This window comes from Talaromyces amestolkiae (assembly GCF_001896365.1).
Source record: "Talaromyces amestolkiae strain CIB chromosome Unknown scaffold9.1, whole genome shotgun sequence".
In the NCBI taxonomy this organism is placed as follows: Eukaryota; Fungi; Ascomycota; class Eurotiomycetes; order Eurotiales; family Trichocomaceae; genus Talaromyces; species Talaromyces amestolkiae.
The window spans coordinates 647,380-674,833 of NW_024468045.1; the positions used below are offsets into that span (position 1 = coordinate 647,380).

Genomic DNA, 27,454 nt, shown 5'->3' on the forward strand with positions numbered 1-27,454 from the left:
TATCACTGGGATATGCCCATCTGTCGTTTAAAAAAGACAAAAAGAGGCAATTACACCTTCGCAACTTCAGCAATATCCTCATTTGCAATTCCCTTCGACGCCCTGTCTTCCAATCTCAAATAGACCCTAAAGGCCTCCCACGCCGTCCCCCCCTGCACGCCCACAAACATATACGGCGCACCCTCCTTATGAAGTCTCGCGCTCTCCTCAACCTCTTCCTCGTTTACCCACAACCATTTCCCATGCTCCCTCGGATCCAGCCTAATCTTCTCCTCCCACTCGACCGTGTCAACCGCCTCATGCACATCAACCACAAAACTCCATTTACCCGCCGGCCTCAAACTTTTACGCTCAATCCACTCATCGACGCGAACTATGTCGCGGATCTTGCTAACGTGCAAGCCCGTTTCTTCAAAGACCTCGCGCGCCACGCCATCAAGAAGAGTTTGATCGGTGCGCTCGAGCGAGCCACCGGGGAAATCCCAGTATCCACCAAATGAGTCGTCGAGGGCGCGTTGGATGATTAGCATTAGGTGTGAGGGTTTTTCCTCGCCAGACATTGAGGAAGCAATGTGTTTCTTGGTGGCGCGGTCTGATGCTGAGTCCGGGAGATGTTGGGCATGAGAGCGGTGCGTGAATACGAAGCCTCCTATGACAAAGGCTTTGTACTGTGGATGGGCAAGCGCAAAGTCGGCGAAGGGGACGTCATATTCAGCGGCCAAGTGAGGCGCGACGGTGTAGCTGTAGAGTGAGGAGCCGGCTTTGTTTGTAGCCATTGTGTAGGCTTCGAGGCTTTCAAATGTATATACAATGCATCAACTTTTGATATCTTGTTGTTTTGTGTTTGCGCTCTGTACAAGTCTTTAGTTTTTCTTATTTACATGCTTTGTGAGTCACCGATTTGAGTGTAGGCAACCACTTGGACACTCACGATAAGCCTTGCGACACGAGTTGAAAAATCTTGGCAAAACACTTTAGATATCAATCCGTCTTACGCCTACAGACCATCTCATTGGTAGAATGTGACGATCTACTGCTCTACATAAGAGAAGCATATGAGGCTGAAGATAGTAACCACCCCTGGCTCTTGAAGTGTCTTCGGAGATCATGATCGCAGCCTAGGCTAGACCGGATACGGAACATAGCCTGCGACATTCGCTAACACGATGCACTGATACGCAACAAGTTTCAGCCATAGTCCCGAAATCAAGTAGTATCGATGTAGTGATAATCAGAAAAAATACAACTATGCACTACATACAGTGTGAAGGCAACATACTACATAGTATGTAATATGCTTGAAGATCAGCGGATTCCCCAGGGCTTGGCACTGTGTTATAGAATGCCCTGAATGAGTCTGGACGATGAATGGCGTCATACCAGAGAGATCGCCGATTTAGTGTCTGAGAGCGCAGATCCAACAGCTACTAGTACGTAGTAAGAGTAAGCAGAAAAGAAGACGAACTGTCAGGGAGTTCCTCCCGGCCAATTGTCTGCTCTGATACTGGCTAGGCCTATCATGGCATAGCGCGCTGGGCGAACCAGAACTCGGGGACCAATGATGGTACGTAGTCGGTTTGCTATAGGCTAAACTATTCTGGTCTCAGCGGCCAACTGGGAACAAAACCGGATTCCGTCAGCTTCACAGTGTCACTTTTTCTTCGCCATTGTACTTTTTCTTCGCCATTATCCTGACTTCTCCATCTTTCATACAAACATTTTGAAAAGTACGGAAGAAGGAGTGAGAAGAAGAAAAATATAGAATGGTGCCACTTGTTAACGCTTTGATGTCCATCCACTGAATTGAACGCCTGCAACTGCCGTCCTTCGGCGTCTGGATCTTTGCTCTGAGTGGCTCSCAAATCTATTGGGACGGAACCGTCTGTCCCCCACATCCATCCATCCTGGACTGTTTGGACTCTTGCAGTCTTCATTTTGGAACCGACAGTTAATTCTTCTCATTTTCTCGTTCTGAGTCCGTTTGAATTCATTCAGTCAATTGTTGACTGCCTGTCTTTACAGTTGGTGTTGAGAGAGAGATATCGCTAGTGCAGACTGCAGAGTGCCCCTCTGCATAACATCACCGATACACTCCCAATCGGGCAATCCCCACTCAGACACCAGATACAATAGAACTAGTCGAATGTTCTCGCTCTTCGACTACATCTCCCGCCTCTTACAATCTCTCATGCACCAACTATCAGCCTCCATGGCCATTAATGGAGGCGGCGATGAGACACTGGCCAATGTGTTCGCTCCCCTCTCCATAAAGTCGGTCGGATCGAGGCCTCAGAGCAAAGAACCGTCAACCATGATGTCCGTTGTACGAGTCAACGAACATAAGCSGGAGTCCCCCCGCCGATCACACTCGCATAGTATTCAGCCTTTGGATCCCTTTGAATCGTCTTCTCCAGCCATGGACTCAGATCTGGGTCGTATTTTCTCCTTGTCTCCGCTGCCGACGATTGTGCTCAATGCAAATTTGCGAGTGGCACAAGTCTCGGAGAGTCATTTGGTCTTTAGCGGGTATGCTCGTGCTGAAGTTATAGGTCACAATATCTATGACCTCCCAGCACATAAGGTTCCGGCGACCGACACTACCAGTCTTCATCGGGTAATCACACACGCGATCAAGACAGGCGAACTGCAGATTATAGATGACATTGCAATTGACAACGGTGTCGGCTATACGGTATACAGCGTCCACATTACACCTATCCAGGATCAAGGTAAATTACTCTATGTAGTCTTGTCGGTTCATGATGTGACCAAGGAATCGTCGGCCCGAAAAGTCAACAGAGAGCTGGCGTACATGAATGAAACATACAAGGTTCTTGTCGATACTGTGAAAGATTATGCGATTTTCATGCTCGACACAACTGGCTGTGTGGCCACCTGGAATTCCGGTGCAGCCATGATCAAAGGTTACAGCTCAGACGATATTATCGGTCGCCACTTTTCGGCTTTTTATGGTGAAGACGATCGAATAGTCGATAAACCAGGCAAGGAATTAGAGGTGTGTTTGAAAGAAGGCAAAGTAGAAGACGAAGGATGGCGGTATCGCAAAGACGGCACGCGCTTCTGGGCCAATGTCATGATTACCCCAATATACACAGCTGGTCGTCATGTCGGTTTTGTCAAGGTTACGAGAGATTTGACAGAACGGAAAGCAGCCGAGAGCCGACTGATTGCTGCTTTTGAGGAGTCCTCCAAACTCAAATCCGACTTTTTGGCGAATATGAGCCACGAGATTAGGACGCCGATGCACGGTATGCTGATGTCCATACAGATGCTCGCTGGAACCAACCTGGATGATAAACAGAAGGAGTATATCAACATCATTGAAGACACTGGTTCTGTTTTGTTGCAGATTATCAATGATGTACTGGACTATTCTAAACTATCGTCTGGCACCTTTACAATAACCCCTGGTGTTGTAGATGTGAAAGAGGTTGTGGGTGCCGTTTGTCGAAATTGTCAATCATCTTTGAAGCCGGGAGTGGACTTGCGTGTCAGTTATTCGGATCAATTGCCCAAACATCTAAAAGGAGACCCTCTCCGATACCGACAAATCATACAGAACCTTGTCGGCAACGCTGTCAAGTTTACAGATGAGGGTAGTGTTGACGTTGCCGTCAAGGTCACTGAAGACCCGCAAGACAGTTCAATATATGAAGTAACCACCATGGTTGTCGACACTGGTATCGGCGTTCCCGAGGACGCTGCGAGCTCGCTTTTCACCCCATTCACTCGGTTTGCAGACAGCAGTCGAAAGAGATATCAAGGTACAGGGTTAGGTCTATCTATTTGCAAAAGCTTGGCTGAGCTTATGGACGGATCGGTCGGGTTTGCGCCCAATCCTGATGGTCATGGAAGCGTGTTTTGGCTATCAGTCAGAATGGGCACGGTCGACAATACACGTCCCCGCCGACGTCTAAGCGAGGCTCGAGGCCCAGATCTGAACGCAAAAATCCAACAACTGGCACCTCGAAAACAGCTTTTGCTTGTTGAAGACAATATGATGAACCAAACTATTATGCTCAAGTTGCTGAACATGATCGGCTTCGAGAAAGTCGACACAGCCTGGAACGGCGCCGAGGCCGTCCGCAAAGTCAAGCAGAAACCTCTTTCCTACAACGCGATCCTAATGGATATCAACATGCCAGTCATGGACGGCGTAGATGCCACCAAAGCCATTCGCGCGATGAGTCGAGATGTACCCATCATCGCGATGACGGGAAATGCGCTGAAGGGTGACTCTGATTTGTATCTCGCCAGTGGTATGAATGACTATATTGCGAAACCGGTTCATCGTCAACATCTGGTTTCGGTACTACTGAAATGGATCGGACCGTAGGTTCATACCATACCTCACAAAATTTGAATTCTTGTAAATGATATTCCCTCACGTCCTCTTTCTCATTCTCGGACGGAGTCGTTTCTACATCGAGGGCGTTATATCAGGGGCAGACGTAATGCTGTCAGGCGTTGGCACTCGGTTTTTTTCTTTTTTAGCAATGACTTACGATGCGCACCGTTGGTTTCACCGGTGCTGCAGTTGAATAGGTATCACGACATATGTTTCGTTTTTTGACATACATCTGTTTTGTTTGGGCTATTTGTCATCTATACCCACTCTAGGGCGTTGAGTTGATTTTTGAGTGCACCATTTTCTTAACGTGCTACCCGCTTTGATTCCGGTCTATATCGCATACTTGCGTGGATACATACTTGCATATTAATCTATGAGATTAGAGATTTATCGAAGTTTACTTAACACTTGACATGCGTAATGTCCTACTTGCACAAGCCTCAGATCCCACAGATGTTGTACAGTGCTACGTACCTTGGACAACCAAACACAATGATACCTGAGAATTTATCTTTTATTTGGGATCCAGGGTTGTTATCTAGGAAATCAATGTACTTATGGAGTTCTGCATGGCAATCGGCAGTCGCTCTCCATGTCATCGTCATACGGGTGGTCTTTTGAATGTTGTGTTGTGCTACTACGCTTTCGACGGTTGTTTGCATGAGGCTGATGCTTCGTGCAGTATGTATACTTCCGATAGTATCCAAAAATGAGCCAGGAAACTCATACATGTAGACTGTAGGTTCCTTCGAATACGTATTTCTCGATTCAATGCTTACGCCACTTTCCTCATTGAAGTTGTTGGAGTCACATCTTTTCAAACTGGGGAACCAGACACCTTCATTTGTTTTCCTTGGTTGATTAAGAGGGTTTCAGTAGAAAGATGAATCGCATGTACAACCCTGAAACGCTCCTTCGCGCCAAGATCCTGTTCTGGATAGTCCCGCTTGAGAGACATGTACGACTTGCATGTCTTGCGGCTGAGTTTTGGGATGGCCGTTTCGGTGTAGATGTAGGTATAGAGCGGCTGAGATGGGTAGGTTGGCCATCACTGGTATATGTAATGTCTTGAAATTATATGATAGAAGCTAGCTATAAGAGGCTAGCTCCTATATAACTACGTAGAAATATTGTGTATTAAAGCGGATATAACCGTTATATAATGGTAATATTTTTCATATCATGTTGTATATATACAAAATCGTTGCGACACCATCACATGACAGTCAATTATCCAGTGCGAGGCTATGCTATATACTTCAAGCCCTACCTGAAGTCTCTAGATGAGCTTCAAGACCTATTCGTTTAGCAATGGCAACATCAACCTTTTAAGACCCCATACCTATTAAACTAAGAACTCAAAACTGCAATAAAAGAAAAGGAAGAACAGAATGTTTCAAAAGACAACTCTCTACATCCCCTTCGCAATCCTCCTCATCATCGCCACCGTCCAACTCGCACTCGTCTCTCGCATGGTCGCTTTCTTGCATATTCAAAAGACCGAGATTGGTACGTATTACATCCTCAACACCAATACCAGCCCAACAGACAGCAATGGTTTCTATCTCCACGTTCTGCCTGAAAAACTCTCTCTAAATCAGGGACATGTCACCAATGGCGCGGCTGGATATGGCGTTGTAATGAGTATTGCATCTCTGGTGGCATGTGTATTTCTCCGGAGGGATGCGTATCATCAGGTTTGTTTTCCCTAATCAGACACTCCCGAAGGAATATAAGCTAATAATAGAACAGCGCCACAAAGTTATACTCCTAGCCATCACCATCGCCATCTCACTCCTCGTACTCTTCATACTCACAGCCTTAACCTACGTCTTAGCCGTAACGTATCTCACCATCGATAACAAAATCGACATCGATAACAAAATCGACATCGACATCGCGCGCACCCTTTCACCTACAGGACCTCAGGTAGTGGCATACAACATCGACAGCTGGACGCCCGAAACATGGTATCAAGCCTTGCTGTTGCTGCCGCTCGAAGTATCCACGGAGTCGATGTTATCCGCAGCTGTGTCGGAGATGGTTGCTTGGCGGGCGTGGGTTACGTTGTATGAGATTGTTGCGATGGTGGTGACGTGGTGGACAGGGATGACATATTTGAGGGAGTGGAAGAGGGTTTGCGGTTGTAGTTTGGGTTCTGGGACTGGAATTAGGCTGGCTGATCTTGGGTTCTGATATGCTGAGAAGGAGGAGGAGGAGGAAGAGGAGTTTGTGACGTATAGGATTGGAATTGCTGAGCGTAGGAAGTAATCTGTCTTATGTCTTCGAGATTGAGGGTGCAGTTGTTCAAGCTGGTTATTTCTCGGTTAATCCCAATAGTTGTGTTTCCTGCCAGTCTGTCAAAATGATCATATTTTCACGGAAAATAAGCACGAGCGAGTATAAAAGTGAATCATGATTCGCACGATAAAATACAATTATAAAGCGTCTTTATAAGCAGGCAAACAAAAATACAGTACCAGCATCAAGCTGCCCTTGTAATACAACAACAAAAAATAGGCCCATAGTCCGGACATTCGACGTTCGCCCAACACATGCGACATCATACTGCGCCAGAACTTTGATCTTGGAATGCTCGTGAACCGGCCTGGAAAAAATAAAACAGATGCGAGGAAGTGTACAGTAGAGAAGTGGAGTTTTGGTGTATCGAGTTGACGATGCATATACTAGTCGAAGGATGTTGAGTCTAGTCGGTGCCAATTATTATTTGTTCGTCCTGAGTCATCCTCATCATAGTGAGTTGGAGGCAAGGCGAGTGATTCGCTTATTCGACGCCGTGGTTGTCAGCACCGGCACCGGCACCGGCACCCTCAGTGGTAAAAGAACCAAGCTTCAATCCCGTATCCAAGGCGACCATCTCCGCCAGAATCTCCAACACCTCCTTGGGCACAGTCTTATCATATATCGAAATTAGATCCTTGGGTTGAGGATACACCTTGAGCGCCTTGTAAAAGGCAAGAGCAGCTTCGACATTGTCCGATCCTTCGGCGCAAAGGCTCTCTCCCTTGGCAACTTGGCCCATGAAATAAGCCTCCTTCTCTTCAAGGTCTGTGGGGAAACCTTCGTCCTTTGCGGCGTCGACGGCTTGTTTGATCTGGTCCCGTTGAGCAGCTCCCTGGGCCTCGGCCTCTTCCTTTGCGGCGCGGGCCATGCGGCGGTTATCTCTTTTTAAAGCTTTTCGAAATTCGGGGTCAGACTGTCTTTTGTAGTCGAACCATACTGCATATGCTGATGGTGATGGTGTTTGGTTAGCTGGATGCATAGATTGTGTTGGTCTGTTCGGAAGACAACATACCGAGGAAACCTGTGATGACGGTGCCCGTCGAGAGGGCAATCAATGTCGAAGTCTTCATGGCAGTGTGGGTGTGCGATAGATTGCGAGAGAAGAATCGAGATAGATCGAGGATGTTGCTACAGCTTAGATGATGGTTGTTGTTGTTATTGCGATGTTAAGTAAGTAACGGACTCGATGCGTCGCGGCTAAAATTAATTTTGAGCTAGGTGGATCATTGTTGTTCCGCCGCGGCGTTTCAGTTGCTCGACTCCGCCCGAAGGACAACAACGTCAGTCCAAGCTGAGGCAGCACTGGAAACGCTTCTTTGGCAGCCGCCTTCTTTACATGCTGGGCTTTGGCTGACAATGGCCTCCCAACTCGACAAACTTAGTAGTTTGACGCTACGAAACAAATCGCGCCGACGACCTCAAATTAGTGCGCCGCAGCCCATCGCCGGCCCAACCCCGTCAGAAAGGAGACCCTCCGCCGCTCAGCCAGGTGGTGGTGGTGCTACATCGGATCTCGTCAAGCGTCGCTACTCTGCTCGATTCAACCAGGTTCCCGACTCGACTCTTGATGCTCCTCCAATACCGAGTCTGCCGCCCGATCTACAAGTGTTCAAGAATCGCGATGGGCCGTCCGCTATCCCTGGGGGATTGCAAGCTGGGCCGAGTGTCACGCTAGAGGTCGATCTAAAAGCATTAAAAGACCCTTCATTGCCCGTTGAAAAATGTATGAAACACGGCCTCTTTATTTGTGAGTTCATGGTTTAAAGCTCATTGTCAATAGATGTGACCGGCCTCCTCGCCAATGCCTCCGAAGAGGAGATTCGAAACTACCAACAGAGCCTACGTAGGGTCAAAAACCGTACATCGACGGATTTGCAACAGAATGTGTACCAAAACCGGACACAGTTTATCAAAATCAGCGAGGAAGCAGAAAAGCTCAAAGGCGAAATGCGTACCTTGCGTACACTCATGTCGGAGTTAACCACAACACTGGGCCAGACTCATGACGCTACTGGATCGAACCAGTTGTTGGCTGCTGATGATCGCGCGTCGAAGCGCAGTAACCGCAGCTCTGTTGCCAACCTGGAAAACATGTGGAACATTCAACTGCACACATTATGGAAGACAGTTGAAGGATCCCAAAAGTTTCTACCAGCAATTCCGGGTAGACACATAGTCCTGGAAAGCGGCCACTGGGTAGAGCTTGACTCAGCAACGTGGAAACCACGTCGTCCGGTACATATTGTCTTGCTCAATGATCACCTGTTGGTTGCTGCCAAAAAGCGCAAGCGGATCGACCCCAATAGCCCCAGTCAGCATCGTGGCCCAGCGCCAACCAAGTTGGTGGCGGAAGAATGTTGGCAGCTTCAAGATATCGATATGATTGATTTGGGCGCAAATCTTGGATCGGGTGCTGCGCGCGCCGAAGCGGAGCATAGGGGTGTGGCTCACGCAATTAATATCCGTGTCGGCTCTCAGTCATACACCTATCGATACGACCAACGCAACAGCACGGCAAAAAATGAACTTCTGGCGACTTTCCGCAAGACAGTCGAAGATCTCCGCAAAACGCTTCGGTCTGAAGTTGAGACGTCTGGCAGGGCAGGTGATGCGTTACGTACTCTTAGCCAACTGGAAGGACACCGTAAATCTGGGATATTCGATAATCCCGAGAGCTTTAAAGACAAGGCCGAAGTACGGATCGATGTGGACGGTAAACAGCAAAATCTGCGGTGGGTTGAAGGGCAGATCGACGAGCTTGATATTGACATTGCTCTACAGCACTTTGAGGAAGCTGTCTCTAGCGTCGAACGACTCAGGAAGCTCGCTCGCGGTCTGAAAGGAAACACATTCGCCCAAGACGTCATCAACCAGAAAGTGGACGAACGAGCGACCAATCTCGCCAGCATTCTATCTCGTGCCTTGGTTGACAAGCACTCGTTCCTAGCTGCCACAAAGACGCACGTCGGCTGGCTTGCCCGTCTAGGCTTCGAAGATCGCGCTCGCGAAGCCTACCTCCGCGCCCGATCAGAAGTGATCCACAAACGCGCACGCCAATGCATCTTCGAAGGCGACCTTCCACTGTACATTTTTCAAATCTCCTTCGTCTACTTCACACTTGTGAAAAACACCATCAGTATATATCAACAATGCTTCCCGCCCATGATGACTAGCGCCAGTATCAAATGGGCAAAGGAGCATTTGGACCAGTTTAATGCCATCCTTGTCAGGCAGTTGAGTAGTGTACAGCGCGGAACGAAGGTTTGGCAGAAATGCATGGATACCCTTGACGAGCAGGCGGCGTTGTTGACGGAGGTTGGAGTCGATTTTAGTGATTTAATTAAGAGGGGTCTTGTTGAGATGGAGAATAACGGATCAGGGGGAGCGGACCTTGGAGAGCCGGGGGATGCGGAGGGGCAGTGATTAGATTGGAGCTGGTTAAATGCAGTCATGACCATGAACGTGTATAAACTAGCACTAGTTATACATGCTATTTCTATATTAACTTAATTTATGCACCTATACGACATAGTGGATCGATTATACCGACTCTTGACCCCTGTTCAACCAATCAGAAGTGTTTATTTCTCATCCCGAGCGGTGACATAGATTAAGTCAACGAACCATGTTTTTATGGACTTTAGAGACATGATAAATCATACCTTGGAGTCCCTTAGAGCTCGAAACTACGACCTAGAATGGTAGGATATGGCTAGACAGTGTGATCCTGGAGTGCAGAATTAGAACTACCTAAGGAGGCGTAACCCTAAAATTCAAGTGTCCATGGATGAAATGCCTGCGTTTCATTACAGTATAAACTTCTTAATTGTATAAGTAGGAGCAGTGATTACCTAGAAAAAGTCCAGACTATCAGTATTTCCTAAGTTGTATCCTTACAAGCATAGGCTGGATCCTCCTCAACAAAATGTCCCTCCTCTCCCTGCCCCCCGAACTCCTGGCACTAGTCGCCAACTACCTCGACAAAGACAGCGACATCAACTCCCTATCACAAGTCAATCGAGCTCTTCACTCCCTCTACGCCCATCTCTTATACCAACGCAATGCGAGCTCCGGACATGGTTCCGCGTTACTCTGGGCCGCGAAACACGGTCTCAGAGGTACAGCAGAGAAGAGTATATTGCTGGGTAGATGTGGCATTAATGAGACAGTCGATGATTCTGGTCTGAATGCGTTGATTTGGGCCGCTAGAGAAGGCCATGAGGATGTAATCAGGTTTCTACTATTACTTCTCGGGACGGGCAAAGAGCTGAATGTTAATTTGCAAGACTCGAATGGTCGAACGGCCCTTTCGTGGGCTGCGGAGAACGGATTCAAGACTGTAGTCAAGCTTCTGCTTGATACTGGCCTTGCGGATTTGGAGATGAGGGATGATTTGCGTATGACTCCGCTTTCGTACGCAGCCGAGAACGGACACCACGCAGTGGTGAGACTGTTTCTTGCTAGGGATGTAAAGAACTTGGATATAAAGGACTTCACAGGCTCAACTCCACTCTCCCGGGCAGCGGAAAACGGGCATGCAGTGGTTGTAAGGGTGTTGCTCCAGACCGGACGGGTGGATATCAATTCAGAAGACTCCGAGGGTCGGACGCCACTGTCTCTAGCCGCTGAGAATGGACATAGTGCGATAGTCAGGCTCTTACTGAAAAACGAACAGCTGGATTTCAATCTAGAAGACTCCGAAGGTCGAACGCCGTTGTCTTGGGCCGCAGGAAATGGTCATATCGCCGTCGTCCGGGAATTGCTGAAGAATGGACGGGTGGATACAGACTCAAATGACTCTCATGGCCGTACGCCGTTGGCCTATGCTTCTCAAAATGGTCACGAAAAAGCGGTCAGAATACTTCTGAAACGTGACGAAGTCAATGTGAACTCAGAAGACGAAGACATCCGAACACCACTATCCCTCGCGGCAGAAAATGGGCATGAAATGGTAGTTCAGCTCCTACTCAAAGATGAACGGGTAGAAGTAGACGCAAAGGATTCAAAAGAGTCAACGCCTTTGTCCTGGGCCGCGAGGAAGGGAAATGCTGCGGTAGTGAGGTTGTTGCTTGAAACGAAACGGGTTGATGTTGATTCAAAGGATAGTTCGGGTTGGACTCCTTTGTTTTGGGCTGTGGTTGGAACCCATGAAGAGGTGAGGAATTTGCTATTGAGTAGTCATTGAACTTTTCGAGATAGTTCCATATCTAGAAAGAAGTAGGGTATAGTAATATCGCCATAATATACAATCGTATGTGCAAAATCGGCTAGGCAGTCGATTTGCTTGACTCTGCTTCTTCAGCTTCTTCGAAATCATCATCCTCCTCCTCTTCATACTCCTCCTCCTCTTCCTCTTCCTCTTCATGTTCCTCCTCCATGTCCTCCGATTCATTCAGCGACCTGAGTCTATTCTTCGTCTGTGTCTTGCGAGGAATAGCATAACGATATCTCTCCCCATCATTGAGCTTTCCTTCGCTATCTTTTCCATACAAAAACCTCGCCTTGGATAATGAATTTTCAGACCAGATTGTCTCCCATGCTTTACGGTCTGCCGATAGAGTACTATCATCCGCCAACACGCCCTGCGCAAAGTCTAACTGTTGACCATCCCCAACTTCAGACGGAAGACGCATCCAGAATCGCACTGTGTCTGGTATTTCTTCTGGTAAATGGCTAACCACGATCAGGGCTTGTTCAGGTCCTAGGTATGGTAAGGGTAAATTGGCCAATTTCCCGTCGACAGGGGGTCCAGAATTATTCAAAAGGTAAAAACACTTCTCGCGCATATTGGCCGGCATTCCAGAAAAGGCTTCATCGAGAATAATAAGTTCTTGTTTCTTAATAATAGCTCGAATGAAAAGTATGAGACGCTGTTGCGCGACAGTGAGCTGGCCAAAGGTTGTATTATCGGCATAATCGACATTGTGTTTTGGGGGATACTCTGCTCTCGGTGTCGCTCGATTATCCACGGGAATTGCATCTGCCAAGTTTGCGCGAAACGTTTCAGGTATAAATGATATGTCGACTCCTTCAGAGCCCGTCGAATTGCTGTCTTCTGCAGAAGGGTCTAGTTCTGGTTTGAAGTATTCCAAAACGGCGTCGACGATTGTGTCGCGTTTGAAGGTTAAGACTGGCTTGGAGAGGAAAGTGTCGGCCCATGCAGATTCGATCGACGCCCGTATAGAAAGCTGCCGCGGAAAGAAGGCGTGAATCTCTGGAGAGGAATGGCCCATCCGAGCTTGAAGATCAAAAATCGATATACCAGGTCTTCCTCGTTCGGGTAAACGAGATTGGCCAAACATGCGAACTGGTTGGGCGTATGCCTGCGGGTGATCAGATGTGATCACAGACAACAAAGTCGTCTTGCCAGAACCATTGGCCCCAAGTACCGCCCATCTTTGACCCCGGCGAACTCTCCACCACAAGCCTGGTTTGGCCCCCTTTTTGCCTCGCACTACCTGCCTCCAATTTCCAAGAACAACTTTCTCTCCATACTGGACATGTACACCTTCCATTTCAATGACCGGCTTGCCATTCTGAGAGATCTGTGTCAAGGCTGTCGGATCAGCAACGCCTATATTGCTCTTTGAGAACTGGGCTACTTTGGTTTTCGTGTCGTCTATATATTGATAACGCTGCAGTTCGAACAGACCACCTGGCGCAAAGAGCCATCGTAAGGATATTCTAGCTTTGCTGGCTGCACTTGTAGACATTCCACTGGCTTTCGTGGCCTGTTTGTAGAAATCTTTTTTGAGTCCACTGAATGCTATTCGGTGGTTGTCGAGAATCAGAACGTGCGTGATCCAATCCGGAATGGTATCTTGTGGCCGGAGTGAGATCATGACTCTGGGTGAAGAACGAATTGCAACATCCCGGAGGAGAGAAGATATACTCTCGGTGGTAGCAGGATCAAGGCCCACTAACAGATTGATTAGTCTCGAACATGGTTGAGTCTTATCTTGAAGTACTTACTAAAAGGCTCATCTAGAAGGAGTAGCTCCGGCGATGAAAGCAACGCTTTAGCTATCCGTGTACGTCTCGTCTGGCCGTTGCTAAGGCTGGACACGGGCAATTCCAAAAGCTCTTGCAATCTGAAATCCTTGACCACTTTCTCGAATTGGGCTTCAACAGATCTCTTCCCGGAATTTTCATCCTCCATAGGGTTGAGTTCCGTTTGTCCTAGCAGGAATTGCCGTACCGTCCAATCCGTATCCTCTCGTAGACTTTCATACCTTGCGCTGAGATAGGCTCCTCGTGTACCACCAGTTGCTTGGGAACCTTCACCACTGAATCCCACGTACGCGATTGCATTCTCCGGTGACCTCTTGCTGGGGTCTTTCGGACTGAATTTCCGAGAAATCAAATACGGCCATTGGCGTGATTTAGCCGGCTGTGCAATGTAACGACCTTGAAGAATATGGAAAAATTCTGTACTCTCATTGCCAATGACTGCCCAATGAAACGGTCCCTCCTCCTGTTGTATTGATTGCTCCTTGCGCATGTCCTTCTCATAACGGTCCTTCACTTGTTTGAGGCTGTCCGGCGGGGGAAGCTCCGGCCATTGCGGCGGTCTGGATGGGAGACTAAAATCGATTTTAGTTAAAAGGGGGGGGTTATCTGATCCGGAAACTTCTGCTGAAGCAGGATAGTCACGATAGAAGGTTCCCTCTCGGATGAGTATTAGCGGTCGCCATTTGAGCTGGTAGAGCTTGTGTAAATTCGTTTTCTGCTGGTACTTTTTTGGTTTCGCTGATGCAGTTGCATGGCGCAGGAATCGGCGCGGTACCGAGCTGGCGAATATTCCCGGTCGAAGCGCAGGCTGTACCAGCATTGCTGCACTGAAGTCCGTGACTGTTTGGCTCAAGGGCTGAGATGGAAACAGAGGTTCTGCGAATCTCGAGTCAAGCTCGAAACATTATTCCGATATCGCCGTGCCAAGCCGGCTGTATTCCGCGGCGATGCTTAGTCATATTGTAATAAGCCAATCAGAAGCGTTATTATCGGCTCCCAGAAGTAGAACCGGATTTGCGGGTTCCTGGATTTGGTGCCTCAGGAATCCGTCATCCAATCCGTTTCGGCAGCCGATCACTTGTCTGTTCTCCATTAGTCTTTTCAATTTTATTCTTCTGTTCTTTCTTTTTGTGTCCTGTGCCAGTCATCAGATAAACGCCCAATTGACTTGACTCATTGAGTGACGCTCGTGCTGCTGGCCGATGAACACATAGCATATCTCTTGCGAGTACGGCTAATAACCTCACTCCGGCCATCAACTTCCCGGTCTTGTTCAACTGGCGACATTCTACGCCTCTGCTCATAGCTGCCGCAGCTGTCGTAATGACTGCCCCTGTAATTACAGCGGCTCTACTGCGTGGCCGCGGCGTATCTAGCCCGCCGTCAGGAATTMCCTCCATYCCCTCCCTGCCGTTATTTGTCGAGGCCAAGAAGCATGCGACCACCGACTACAAGGTAGCTGTGATAGATCGGACGAAGGGAGAGAGCTTTACATACAGACAATTGCTATCAGATGTATCAGACATGAAGAAATGGCTGTTGGAACATCTGTCACTACCCGATTTGGGCGAGAGGAGGATAGCTTTCCTCATTCCCAATGGCTATGATTATGTCGTAATGCAGTGGGCTGTATGGGCTGCCGGGGGCGTTTGTGTTCCGCTTTGTAGGCATCCTATCTAGTTATGTTTGAATTGAATCAATTGGCTAATTCTTCATTTGTATAGGCACCTCCCATCCCGTCAAAGAGCTTCTCTACACAATCGGCGACTCGCAGCCCTCATTGGTTGTGATTCATCCCTCTTTCGAAAAGGTCGATATAGCTCTCCGCGAGCTAGTCAACGACGTACCTTTCACAGAATTTAGTCCGCTCTCGAGCGCAAAAGATCTAGATACAGTTCCTCTACCACCATTCCACGAGTCTCTTCCCCTCAACCGAAGAGCGCTCATGATATATACCTCCGGCACAACATCCAATCCCAAGGGCTGCGTCACGACGCATAAGAACATCACCTTTCAAGCCGACTGTCTCGTCAAAGCATGGAAATACACACCAGCGGACCACCTGATTCACGTTCTACCCCTACATCACGTCCACGGCATCATTAATGGACTAACGGCGTCATTCCTCAGCGGCGCAACGGTGGAAATGCATTCCAAATTCGATCCCAAAATCATATGGGAGAGATGGCAAGACAAGGGCTCATCAACAATGTTTATGGCTGTACCCACAATCTACTCGCGCCTGGTCGATTATTTTGATGCACATATCCGCTCCACAGAGGCAGAAGCAAGTGCGAGAGAAGGCGCAAAAGCACTTCGTCTTGTCATCAGCGGTTCCGCTGCCCTACCCACGCCAATCAAAGCCAAATTTGCGGAAATTTCCGGTCAGATTTTACTGGAGCGGTATGGCATGACCGAAATCGGGATGGGTATCAGTTGCGGTCTTGATGTTTCTCAGCGACTGGATGGCAGCGTTGGCTGGCCGTTGCCAGGCGTTCAAGTCCGACTGACCGATAAAGAAACCAACGAAATAATCGAACAAGACGAAGAGGACGGCATGATCGAGATCAAGGGCGATAACGTCTTCCTCGAATACTGGAATAAGCCAGAAGCCACCGCGAAAGAATTTACTTCTGACGGGTGGTTCAAGACAGGCGATGTCGCGAAGCGTTCGAAGGATAATGGCGCTTATTATATCCAGGGACGCGCATCGGTCGATTTGATCAAGACTGGTGGCTACAAGGTATCTGCGCTCGAAGTCGAGCGGAAAATACTGAGTTTGGAGTATATACAAGAAGTCGCCGTTGTCGGTGTAGCGGATGAAGAATGGGGACAACGTGTCGCCGCTGTTATCAAACTAAGAGATGGCGTAAGTACCTCTGATCTGGTCATCTGACTCTCAAGTATAAGCTAACTTTTTTAACAGGCCGTACCGTTGGAATTGTCAACCCTAAGAACGCAACTGAAGCAAGAAATAGCACCTTATAAAATCCCCACAATACTGAAACTCGTCGACGGAATAGAGCGCAATGCGATGGGTAAAGTCAATAAAAAAGACTTATTGAAGAAGTACTGGCCGGATGCGGGATTATAGAAGCCAGGTATGTCAATATAGATTCGTACATAGATTATAGTAACTTAGTTAGATACCAGTATATACTTTTTTTTTTTCGCCATTGCAATTGATGAATAAAAGTTTCCAAGGTTGGTCGTACCATTCTTCTGGAATGCTTCAAGGTTCGGGGGTCTTAGGGCATGCCGTGAATGCTTCATCTACATATCCATGGCTCCGAAGTCCATGACATCAGACTTTTGCCTACATATTTACCCTTTCTCGTGGTTTGACGATGAGCAGAATTCTGTATCGCATAATCAGCCTCGGGCTATCAGTACTATACTGATCCATATCACGCTGTCACCAAAAGTTCAAGATCATACTGAATATCCTAACAATCTGAGCATTTACATGTGTATACGCCACTTTTCATATCTTTTATGGACACTGCATCAATGCCTTTACACATCCTCACCAAAAAACACCTCAAACAGAGCGACGACTCCCTCCCATTAGCCTCCATTTCTTCATGTCGCGATCAACCACCATCCACCGACGAACATGCTTTGCCCCTGAAACAAATCTCAAGCCTAAACAACGGCAACTGCAACCACAGCTTAACCGTCGGCGGATCATGTTTAACAAAATCACCCTCTCTGCACTCCTCATCGTCATCCGTGTATTCGTCACCAGCAGAGCCAACCAACAACCCAAAACGGGTGTATATGACGACAACCACGAGCAGCGACACGAGCGCGCCTAGTAGCATTGTATTGCAGAGCATGGAAAGTGCGAAGAGCATCGACAGTTCTGTGGGGGTGACGAGTATGAGCGAGGGTAGTCATTACAGCCAGATATCTGTGCAGAAACAGAAGCGGGGATTTAAGCAGGCTTGGAGTTTTTCGTCGTTGCGGAAGAAGGAGAATGGTGAGAAGAATCCGTTCAAGTGAGGCTTGTAGTATCCGGAAGATTAAAGGGGGTATGCTGACGATGTATGTAGATGGTTGTGTCGCAGGTCAGATGCTAGTATTCGCCATTCAACGAGTGAATTGAAGCTCGAACAACAAGGAAAGTTAGAAGAAGAGCAGTCTCATGGACTTAAGAGACAGACACTGCCACCACAAACGATACCATTCAACCTTGGACCTGTGATCGTGCAAAGAATGGAGAGACTAGAAGAAAAGATTGACATCATCTCCTCGGGCCTGTTCTTTGCGTCGAGAAATACAACCAATAGCACAAATCTAAAGACAGGGAACCTCATGCCTGACGAAACACCACAAAATACCTATCCCCCTCCCCAAACAAACCTCGACATGAAAAACCACCTCAAAATATTAACCGCCGAAATCACCCATCTAACCAAATCCAACAACAACCTTTCCTCTTGTATCGACGCCCTCGGCTCATCCGGCCTGATCGATCTACTCGAAATTCTGAGCTGCTCACTTGAGCGACTGCACGCTGCTGTTACCTCCCTACGCGAAGAGCAGAAACAATGCCAACAACAACAAGCCATCAACCCGAACCGCCGCCATGAGACACAGCTCGATTTGCAAATGGAACTCATCCAACGCCTTGGCTTTCTGTTGGGTCAGAGAGAAGAGCAACTTAAGCATGAGCGGAAACTCAATCAAAGTTATAGGCGGAGTATTGAAGGATTGGAGGAGATGATTCGTGCGTTGGAGGAGGAGTGGGAGAGGGCTATGCCGGTGATGGCGCAGTCGGGTTATGTACATGTAGAGGGGCTGGCTGATTGTATTAGAAAGCTGTCAACTAATGGGGAGTAGAGATCAGTTATCATTATATTTCTGCATTCGAGCCGTGTTTTTTTGCGTTCTTGCCTCTCTCGTTGCATGAAGATTTCGAGGGAGTTAGGGCTAGGGGTTGGCTTTGAATTCCTATTAGCCAGTTCTTTTGGTAAGTGTCATGCCTAGATGAATCTAACAACTTTATATGAAATGAACTGAATTAGTTTCCCTCTCCCATTTCAAGATGCTCAGGTGTAAGACCACAACGAAATTTCAATATCGAGCAATCCACTCTGCGCAGTGGAGCACGCAGAATCTGATTCTCCAGTTTATCTTGAGATTGACAACACTACTTGGCTACATTATTTAGGCGATTATAATGAGAAGAAGAAAATAAAATAAATAAATTTATGGTATATCAATACACATAACCCACACCAATCCCAACCACGCTATGCAAAAAACAAACCAAACGCAACGCCAAACGACACACAAAACACCAAACACACGACATAAAACACAACACATAAATCATAATAAATCCATATATATACAATACCCATTAATGCCAATCTTCACACATTATACATAATCATCTAGGAATCTATCTGTTCCTATCCAAACTTAAAGTCTACGTTCTGTATAGTTAAACAAAGAGACAATAACTTTTGGTACATGCAAAAACGTCACAAAACAAGAGGAATTTTATATCATAAGGTCCAAATCCTGGCCATGGCTTCTATCCTTCAACCTTCGACTGGAGAGTCGGAAAATTTAAGGCGCCAGAATGAGAGCCAACAATGCCATGCGGCAGTAAAGACCATAACGCATCTATAAAAAATGTCAGTATGTTTGTAATCAAATGAACTAGTGAGGCTTACCTGTCTAAAGTAGGCTGCTCTCTGGTCAAAGTCAACCTCCTCCCCAATCTCGGCATTCCTGGGCAATGGGTGCATAACAACCATATGGCTCTTTGCGTGTTTCAAGACCGAGTTGTCAACAACGAAGCTGTCCTTGAGTCTTTCGTATTCCGCCAAATCGGCGAAACGTTCTTTCTGCACGCGAGTGCAATAGAGAACATCAGAGCGAGAGATTATCTCCGGAGTGAGCTCCTCAGATTCACGGACCAACTGGCCAGAAGAGACCACCAACTTGCGTACATCTTCCGGCAATGAAAGAGCCTTGGGAGCAACCAATTGAACGCGGACATCGTAGAATTGGAGCAACTTGATCAAGGAATGCACGGTGCGGCCGTATCTCAAATCACCAACAAAGGTAATGGTCAAGCCAGTGACAGTACCAAGTTCTTCCCGGATGGTGAAAAGGTCAAGGAACGCCTGAGTGGGGTGTTCAAGGGAACCGTTCCCACCGTTGATGATAGGCACAGTAGAGAATTTGGCGGCAGTGTGAGCACTCTTCTCATCAGGGTGACGGAGAACGACTGCATCTCCGTAGCAACCCAAGGTGCGGATGGTGTCTTGAAGTGTCTCACCCTTCTTTGTAGAAGAGTGCTCAGTAGAGATCACGACAGTACGACCTCCGAGACGCTGCATGGCTGCGTCGAAAGAAGCCGAAGTGCGTGTGGAAGGCTCGTAGAACAATGTGCACAAAACACGGCCCTTGAGAATATCAAGGACGCCCTGTCTCTCAACTCCAATGCGCATCTCCTGAGCAACCGTGAAGAGAAGGTGAAGATCTGAACGGGTGAATTGGTTGACAGAGATAACATGCTTCTGCTTGAAGTTTGAGCGTGAAAGAAGCTCAAGCAGAGAGGTTGATGTCTGGGAAGAAGGAGTGAAGAGCGGGGGTCCTAGCTCAGGAACATTGGGAACAGCATCAGCCGCCTTTGAACGGAAGGGTCGCACAGGAGTGCTGCTCGAGAAGCGACGCTCAATAGCGTCAAACTTGGGCTGCACTCGTGGAGAGAAAGCCTTGACTGAAGGTGACTGTGGCACAATGCGATGAGTTGACATATCTGTACCTTGTGCGGCCTCAATTTGAATCTCGCCATCAAGACAAGATGTCTTGTTCTGGAAGACCACACGATGGACGGAACCCTTCATTGGCTTGCCATTGAATGGCGACCAGACATTGCCACTGTTGAAGACATATGGACGATCAATCTCGACCTCGACAAAAGCGTCTTGCTGGTCATGCAGCTCAAAGATCCTCTTGGGATTGTCGTGGAGACGAGTAGTGATATCGTCAAGGGTCAGCTTGTTTTGAGAAGCTGCAGTGAGCAACAAAGGCAGTGCATCGGCTATACCCACAGTAGGGCTAGCGTCTTTTCCAGCAAGCTGATAAGGAATGGTGCCAATGGAGAAGACATCGATGGTGCTCAAATGTTCCCAGAGGGAATTTTGATCCTCAACAGTTGGCAAGACAGTGCAGTCTGGGAAGTCTTCCTGTGTGAGGAAGAGACTGTAGATGGAAACATCGCAGGTAACCTTGAGTCCCTTCTCCTTACTCAAAGCAATCAAGTTGATGTCTTCCTTCGAAGAGACGTTCACGACGTGAACGTTGCGGTTATGCAAGCTTGCCAAAAGAAGGATTGACGCAAGATCGGTGGCTTTGGCATCAGTAATCATGGGTTTAGTGGCGGGCCAGGCTCCAAAATGGCTGGTGACGGCAGCAACCTTGTTAATGTTGCCGGAAAGGTGGTTGAAAGGAATGAAAAGAGCTCCGACTTCTCCAGTGACTTGACCAATCTGTTCTGCGTTGGTAGCTGTGGCGGCAACAGAAAGGTTGAAGTCACAGTAAGATCCAGTCTTGGAGTTTTGTTGGGCTGCCTTCAAAGCAACGGCATCTGTCACAGAGGCATCCACGCCGACGGGCAGGACACGAATCATGGTAAAACCTGCAGCAACCGAGGCCTTGGTCACCTGTTCAAAGTCTTTTGAACCCGAAGTGACCAATCCCGGAACGAAAGAGGCGATGTTGATGAGACCGGGTAGCACCATTGTACGGTGGCTGGTTTGATGGTCAATGGTAAGAACCTCGAGTTCAAACTGTTGAGCAAGTGCCTCAATCAGGATCTTTGCATTCTTGACATTGGTAACCAGAGGAGTTTGGTAATCAACCGCCATACGTCTGGTCCTGTAACCCTTACTCATGTAGTTTGCAGGACGACGGTATCTGTTGCTGGATGGCAAGTTGATGTACAGGTCAATCAAGTTGTTGGCAAGATGCTGTGTAAGGGAGTATTCGGACTTGAGATCTTCTTCCTCTCCATTGAGAACTTCCAAATACTTGACGGGGATGCCGTGCTCCTTGATATAGTCAGCGGTACCGGCGGTGGCAAACAGGTTGTAACCCATCTTATGCAGCTTCTGAATAGACGGAAGCATCTCCAGCTTCTCCTTGTAGGAACCGATAGAGAGCAAGATGTTCTTCTTGGGGAGACGGAAGCCAGTGGAGATCAAAGCTTTGAGATAAGCTTCAGCTCGGTTACGACCGAAAGAGGCGACTTCACCAGTAGAAGCCATCTCAACACCTAGAACAGGGTCTGCACCGGAGAGACGGGAGAAGGAGAATTGTGGCACCTTGACACCGACGTAGTCTTTAGGAATACTGACACGGGGATACTCCTGGAATGGTATACCCAACATGGCTTTGGTTGCCATTTCAATCAAGTCGACGCCCATAACCTTGGAAACGAATGGGAATGAACGAGAAGCACGAACGTTGCATTCAATGACCTTGATATCATTGTCTTTAGCAATGAACTGGATGTTGTAAGGACCAGTGACGTTGAGCGCATTTCCGATCTTTCGTGTAGCATCCTCGATACGCCTGACAGTCTCGGGATCCAAATCCTGAGGAGGTAGGATAAGAGTGGCATCACCAGAGTGAACACCGGCGTTCTCGACGTGCTCAGAGATAAAGTGGCCGACCATGACACCATTGCGGGCAACTGCGTCCATTTCGATTTCCTTGGCATTTTCGATGTACTTGGTAATGACAACTGGATGCTCACGTGAAACGTCTGCTGCCTGTTGCAGATAGGTTGCCAAATCGTCCTGGGAGTAGACAGTGTTCATAGCAGCTCCTGAAAGAACGTAAGAAGGTCGAACGAGCACTGGGTATTTAACTTTGTCACAGAAAGCAGTGGCCTCTTCGATACTGGTCAGCTCCTTCCAAGCGGGCTGGTCCACTCCAATGCGGTCGAGCATTCGGGAGAATTTGTATCGATTTTCGGCGCTATCAATCATCTCAGGAGAGGTTCCCAAGATCTTGACATTGAGACGGTGCAATGGCAACGCGATGTTGTTGGGAGTCTGCCCACCCATGGACATGATAACACCGCTGGATGACTCGAGCTGGTAAATATCCAAAACAGTCTCGAGATTGATGTTCTCGAAGTAGAGCCTGTCGGCCTCGTCGTAGTCAGTGCTGACGGTTTCTGGGTTGTAGTTAACCATGACTGTCTTATGGCCTTGTTCACGGAGTGTACGGATGGTCCTGACTGAGCACCAATCGAATTCCACGGAAGAACCGATTCGGTAAACACCGGATCCAAGAACCATGACACCATGGTCATTGAAAGAAATGTCATGCTCCGAGCCATTATAAGTCAGATAGAGGTAGTTGGTGTAGGCTGGGAACTCTGCGGCGACGGTGTCGATTTGTTTCACAACTGGAATGATACCGGCCTCCACACGCATACGCCTAATGGCCAATTCGTTAGAGCTCAAGAACTTGGCAAGCTGACGATCAGCGAAACCAAGTTGCTTGGCCTGGCGAATGAGATTGACAGGAACATTGGTAGCATTGTACTTGGCGGAAAGATGTTTGCCAAAGTCACTGAGACCCTTAAGTTTGCGCAAGAACCACTTGTCAATACGAGTCAACTTCCAAATGTCATCAACAGAGTAACCGCTATGCATGGCGTTGGCGATGGCGAAAAGACGTTGATCAGAAGGCGTCTGGAGCTCGGTGTCGATCGACATCAACGCATTGGTTTCATTGAATCCCAAGTTGTGGTAGTCGACGGAGCGAATGGCCTTTTGAATAGCTTCCTCGAAAGTCCGACCAATGCTCATGACTTCGCCCACACTCTTCATGGATGAACCGAGCTGGTTAGAAACACGAGTAAACTTCTTCAAATCCCAGCGAGGAATCTTGACAACAACGTAATCGAGCGAGGGCTCAAAGCAGGCACAGGTGACCTTGGTGACTGAGTTTTTAATCTCATTCAATGGGATTCCGAGACCAAGCTTGGCTGCAATAAAGGCAAGAGGATAACCGGTTGCCTTGGAAGCAAGAGCGGAAGAACGCGATAGACGCGCGTTCACTTCAATGATGCAGTACTCTTTGGAGAATGGGTTGAGGGCATATTGAATGTTACATTCACCGACAACTCCCAAGTGACGGATGACATTGACGGCAGTCGTTCGCAACATGTTATAGTCCTCATCCGAGAGGGTTTGAGAAGGAGCAACGACTATGGAGTCGCCAGTGTGAATGCCAAGAGGATCAAAGTTCTCCATGTTACAGACAGTGATACAGTTGTCTTGAGCGTCTCGGACGACTTCGTATTCGATTTCCTTCCAGCCTTTCATGCTTCGCTCAATGAGAACTTGGGGACTGGCGGCAAAAGCCTTGGTACAAAGCTCTCGTAACTGCTTAGGATCATCGGCGAAACCGCTACCAAGACCACCAAGAGCGTACGCCGCGCGGACAATGACAGGGAAACCAATGTCCTGAACGACTCGCATGGCCTCATCAATGTTGGAGGCAGAAGCAGACTTGGCGCACTTCTCGCCAATTGATTCCATGCTTCGTGCGAACAACTCTCGGTCTTCTGTGGTGATGATAGTTTCAATAGGTGTTCCGAGCACTTTTACGCCGAGTGCTTCGAACTCGTCTTTCAATTGAATACCGACCTGCAAGGCCGTTTGACCACCGAATGTGACGTAGATGGCATCTGGTCGCTCGTGCTTGATGACCTTGCGCACAAAGTCGGCATTCACAGGAAGGAAATAGACTTTGTCGGCAAGACCCTTTGAAGTCTGAATTGTGGCGATGTTGGGGTTGATAAGAATGGTGTAGATTCCTTCTTGTTTCAACGCCTTGATGGCTTGACTACCAGAGTAGTCGAATTCACCAGCCTGACCGATACTCAAACCACCACTGCCCAAGACGAGGACTTTTTTGACGGATACGCGCGGCGCCTTCTGTGTGTTTTCTTCAATGGTTCCACCGGGGAAAGAAACGGGTTTGGTCAAAGCTTCAGATGAAGCCATAACAGACTTGATCGTGTTGATGAAGACATCAAAAAGGTATTCTGTATCACGAGGACCAGGTGTACTTTCAGGGTGGAATTGAACACTGAAATAAGGACGGCTAACATGGCGGATACCTTCGTTACTGCCGTCATTGGCGTTGACGAAGAGTTCTTCCCAGCCCTCTGGAAGGGTGGTTGCATCAACCGCGAATCCGTGATTCTGGGAAGTGATGTGGCACTTTCCAGAGATCATGCTGGTACAAGGGATATTGTGGCCTCGGTTACCAAACTTCATCTTGATAGTGTTGGCTCCGACAGCCCGGGCGAGCAGTTGGTGTCCTAAACAGATACCGAAGATAGGAATTTTGCCCTCTTGCACAGTCTTGGCAATATTCTGCACAGCAGCGGCGATCGTGGCTGGGTCACCGGGACCGTTGGAGAGGAAGAGACCGTCATATTCGTTTCCAGCGAGGGTGTGGAAATCGTAATCCCAAGGGATGACCAAGACTTCAACGCCACGTGACAATAGGCATCGAAGTTGGTTGTATTTCATACCGACATCCAAGCACAAGACACGGACTGGACGACCGGAGGGATGTTTCAACGCAACGGCTTCTGGAGGAGTAAAGAGTCGGGGCTCTCGGATGGACACTGAGACGATCCCAATTAGCATATTTCAAATGAAAAGCCTAAGGCAAACATAACATACCTTCAGCAACGAGATTCTTCTTGTTGGGGTCAACCCACTCGATTTGCTCAAAATGCTGTTTCCACTCGGCTGAGGAGGTGATTTCAGTGCCATTGGGAACTTGAGAAGACTCGAGTAACAGACGACCGAGCATGCTACCCTCCTCTCGGATTCGCTTGGTCAAGGATCGGGTATCGACACCATAGACAGCAGGGACATTCTGTTCCTTGAGCCATTGACCGAGGGAAGACTGAGCTAAGAAGTGGGAGTAGTCTTCGCCGCAATAGCTAGCTACGACTAAGGCCGCAATGTGAATTTGCGAAGACTCGAAGTGCTTGGGAAGCTCTTTCAACACTTCATCCATTGTCTCCCGTGAAGGCACACCGTAGTTGCCCACCAAGGGGAAGGTGATCACGAGGATCTGTCCCCGATAGGATGGGTCAGTGACGGACTCGGGATAGCCCACCATTCCGGTTTGGAAGACTAATTCACCGGCAACACTCTTCTCGGCACCGAAGCTGTATCCTTGATAGACAGTGCCGTCTTCAAGCTCCAGAGCCATCTTCTTTTCGGAGTTGCCCACGATGGGGGAGGTTGCGGCAGGAATGAAGGCGCCGATGCTAGCTGTAGGCATAGCAGGCAGCGGCTGCAAGCTGTTGGCCGACTGGTATGAGGCAACACCTCCGCTTGTAGGGCTAGAGGGAGCTGCATTGTCGCTCACGCGAGCAGCGCGGGGCGAGGTGGCCTCGTGCTGCGACATTGTCTTGTGTGTATGTATGAAGTGATTTCAATTCAAAAAGGTCCTCCAAGGGACTAAGTCGAATGAGATTCACTCTACCGAAGCATTAGCGACCTCCAAGACCAAGGATCTGTCTCGACTGTCACTTCTGCACGGGGTATGAGGATGGGGTAGAGGGGGAGAGGATAGCTGGAGGATTGAATGGCAGAAAAAAAGAGGAGGAAAAAAGTTGCAGCAAGGTAAGCAGGTACGAGGCGGGAAGAAAAAATGCAGCGTAAAAAAAAAACCGATCGATGGTTAGGTAATTTGCAAAATTACCGCCGAGCGGCAGAATAAAAATTTTGTACGTGCAGACCCGCTGTTGTGGGATGAGATCTGCCGAGTGCGCGCTCTGATTGGAGGCTACTCCCAGAAAGCGGTCTAGCAGTTCCCCAGTCAATTGTGGCTAACGCCAGGGTTGACTCTGACCGCCTGCGTATGCAAGCTTAGCGCGGTAACGGGAAAAACACCATGTTTTACTCCTCCCCCGCTTGTTTCTTTTCTTTTTCTCCAGCTGTCTCTCACGTTCTGGACCCTCGCGGTCAATTGACAATTGACAATTGACTTGATGGACTGGAATTACGTGCATGGTCCAGTTGCAAATTTACAACTGCCGGGATCATTACGACAGGACTCAAATTGACACTTGAAGTCTATACATACGTAGTTCCTGTGTCGAAATGCAGGCTGGATCTAGGCCGAGATAAGATTTGCTGCTTGGCGATATCGGTCCTCTTACATCATTCTTGGCGTCTTCCCGGCAGGAACATCCTTTTGCGTTTACTCAACAGTAAACTACAGGCATAGTTGGTACATACATTCCAGGAATCAGGTGACACATACAATTCGAGTTGTACATAGTAAGTGTCTGGCAATGAGACTGTCGAAATCTTGTTTACCCATCCGTATACGTATGCGCATTTCAACCACAAACCTTGTTTGACGATGAAGTGAACAGAGAACGCGGTCCAAGCTCTCTGCAGCGCGCTCCTTGCACACTTAGCCCAATGTCCGTACTTCGGAAGTACCATTCAACCCAATCATGCGCTGTCTTTTGCATTGCACTAGCCAAGTCAGTCCTGGCCTGGCCTTCCAGTACTTGCGCGGTACAAAAGTCGAGTCGCGTGGCCAATCAGCGTCGCATCTTGCAACATTCCATTCACCTCGTGTTCATGTGAGCACTTCTTATCGCGAACACACCTCAAGTCTTCCTCTTATAATCTCAGTAGGGATCTCCCCAACCTTCGGGCCTATCTCTTTCCACATACT

The 27,454-nt window shown here is 48.2% G+C and overlaps 10 protein-coding genes across 10 annotated transcripts; 6 read left to right on the plus strand and 4 right to left on the minus strand.

Annotated features, from left to right (window-relative positions):
• Positions 1–50: 50 nt before the first annotated feature.
• Positions 51–776, minus strand: BHQ10_005244 (uncharacterized protein; the record flags this gene model as incomplete). Its single annotated transcript, XM_040877699.1, has 1 exon — positions 51–776. One exon carries the CDS (start codon positions 774–776, stop codon positions 51–53), a length of 726 nt encoding a protein of 241 aa, XP_040733748.1.
• Positions 777–2,188: 1,412 nt separating this feature from the next.
• On the plus strand, positions 2,189–4,357 carry BHQ10_005245 (uncharacterized protein; the record flags this gene model as incomplete). The annotated part of the gene is made up of 1 exon (XM_040877700.1): positions 2,189–4,357. One exon carries the CDS (start codon positions 2,189–2,191, stop codon positions 4,355–4,357), a length of 2,169 nt encoding a protein of 722 aa, XP_040733749.1.
• A 1,406-nt stretch (positions 4,358–5,763) lies between these two features.
• BHQ10_005246 (uncharacterized protein) lies at positions 5,764–6,643 on the plus strand (the record flags this gene model as incomplete). The annotated part of the gene is made up of 3 exons (XM_040877701.1): positions 5,764–6,069; positions 6,125–6,508; positions 6,581–6,643. The coding sequence occupies 3 exons, from the start codon at positions 5,764–5,766 to the stop codon at positions 6,641–6,643; spliced, it is 753 nt and encodes a 250-aa protein (XP_040733750.1).
• Positions 6,644–7,157: 514 nt separating this feature from the next.
• Positions 7,158–7,746, minus strand: BHQ10_005247 (uncharacterized protein; the record flags this gene model as incomplete). The annotated part of the gene is made up of 2 exons (XM_040877702.1): positions 7,158–7,621; positions 7,689–7,746. The coding sequence occupies 2 exons, from the start codon at positions 7,744–7,746 to the stop codon at positions 7,158–7,160; spliced, it is 522 nt and encodes a 173-aa protein (XP_040733751.1).
• A 69-nt stretch (positions 7,747–7,815) lies between these two features.
• On the plus strand, positions 7,816–10,099 carry BHQ10_005248 (uncharacterized protein; the record flags this gene model as incomplete). The annotated part of the gene is made up of 4 exons (XM_040877703.1): positions 7,816–7,846; positions 7,895–7,956; positions 8,000–8,399; positions 8,457–10,099. 4 exons carry the CDS (start codon positions 7,816–7,818, stop codon positions 10,097–10,099), a joined length of 2,136 nt encoding a protein of 711 aa, XP_040733752.1.
• Positions 10,100–10,601: 502 nt separating this feature from the next.
• On the plus strand, positions 10,602–11,861 carry BHQ10_005249 (uncharacterized protein; the record flags this gene model as incomplete). The annotated part of the gene is made up of 1 exon (XM_040877704.1): positions 10,602–11,861. The coding sequence occupies one exon, from the start codon at positions 10,602–10,604 to the stop codon at positions 11,859–11,861; it is 1,260 nt and encodes a 419-aa protein (XP_040733753.1).
• Positions 11,862–11,943: 82 nt separating this feature from the next.
• On the minus strand, positions 11,944–14,507 carry BHQ10_005250 (uncharacterized protein; the record flags this gene model as incomplete). Its single annotated transcript, XM_040877706.1, has 2 exons — positions 11,944–13,595; positions 13,649–14,507. The coding sequence occupies 2 exons, from the start codon at positions 14,505–14,507 to the stop codon at positions 11,944–11,946; spliced, it is 2,511 nt and encodes an 836-aa protein (XP_040733754.1).
• Positions 14,508–15,010: 503 nt separating this feature from the next.
• BHQ10_005251 (uncharacterized protein) lies at positions 15,011–16,781 on the plus strand (the record flags this gene model as incomplete). Its single annotated transcript, XM_040877707.1, has 3 exons — positions 15,011–15,350; positions 15,412–16,556; positions 16,614–16,781. 3 exons carry the CDS (start codon positions 15,011–15,013, stop codon positions 16,779–16,781), a joined length of 1,653 nt encoding a protein of 550 aa, XP_040733755.1.
• Positions 16,782–17,467: 686 nt separating this feature from the next.
• On the plus strand, positions 17,468–18,532 carry BHQ10_005252 (uncharacterized protein; the record flags this gene model as incomplete). Its single annotated transcript, XM_040877708.1, has 2 exons — positions 17,468–17,688; positions 17,743–18,532. 2 exons carry the CDS (start codon positions 17,468–17,470, stop codon positions 18,530–18,532), a joined length of 1,011 nt encoding a protein of 336 aa, XP_040733756.1.
• A 735-nt stretch (positions 18,533–19,267) lies between these two features.
• Positions 19,268–26,167, minus strand: BHQ10_005253 (uncharacterized protein; the record flags this gene model as incomplete). Its single annotated transcript, XM_040877709.1, has 3 exons — positions 19,268–19,324; positions 19,375–25,370; positions 25,429–26,167. The coding sequence occupies 3 exons, from the start codon at positions 26,165–26,167 to the stop codon at positions 19,268–19,270; spliced, it is 6,792 nt and encodes a 2,263-aa protein (XP_040733757.1).
• Between the last annotated feature and the right edge of the window lie 1,287 nt (positions 26,168–27,454).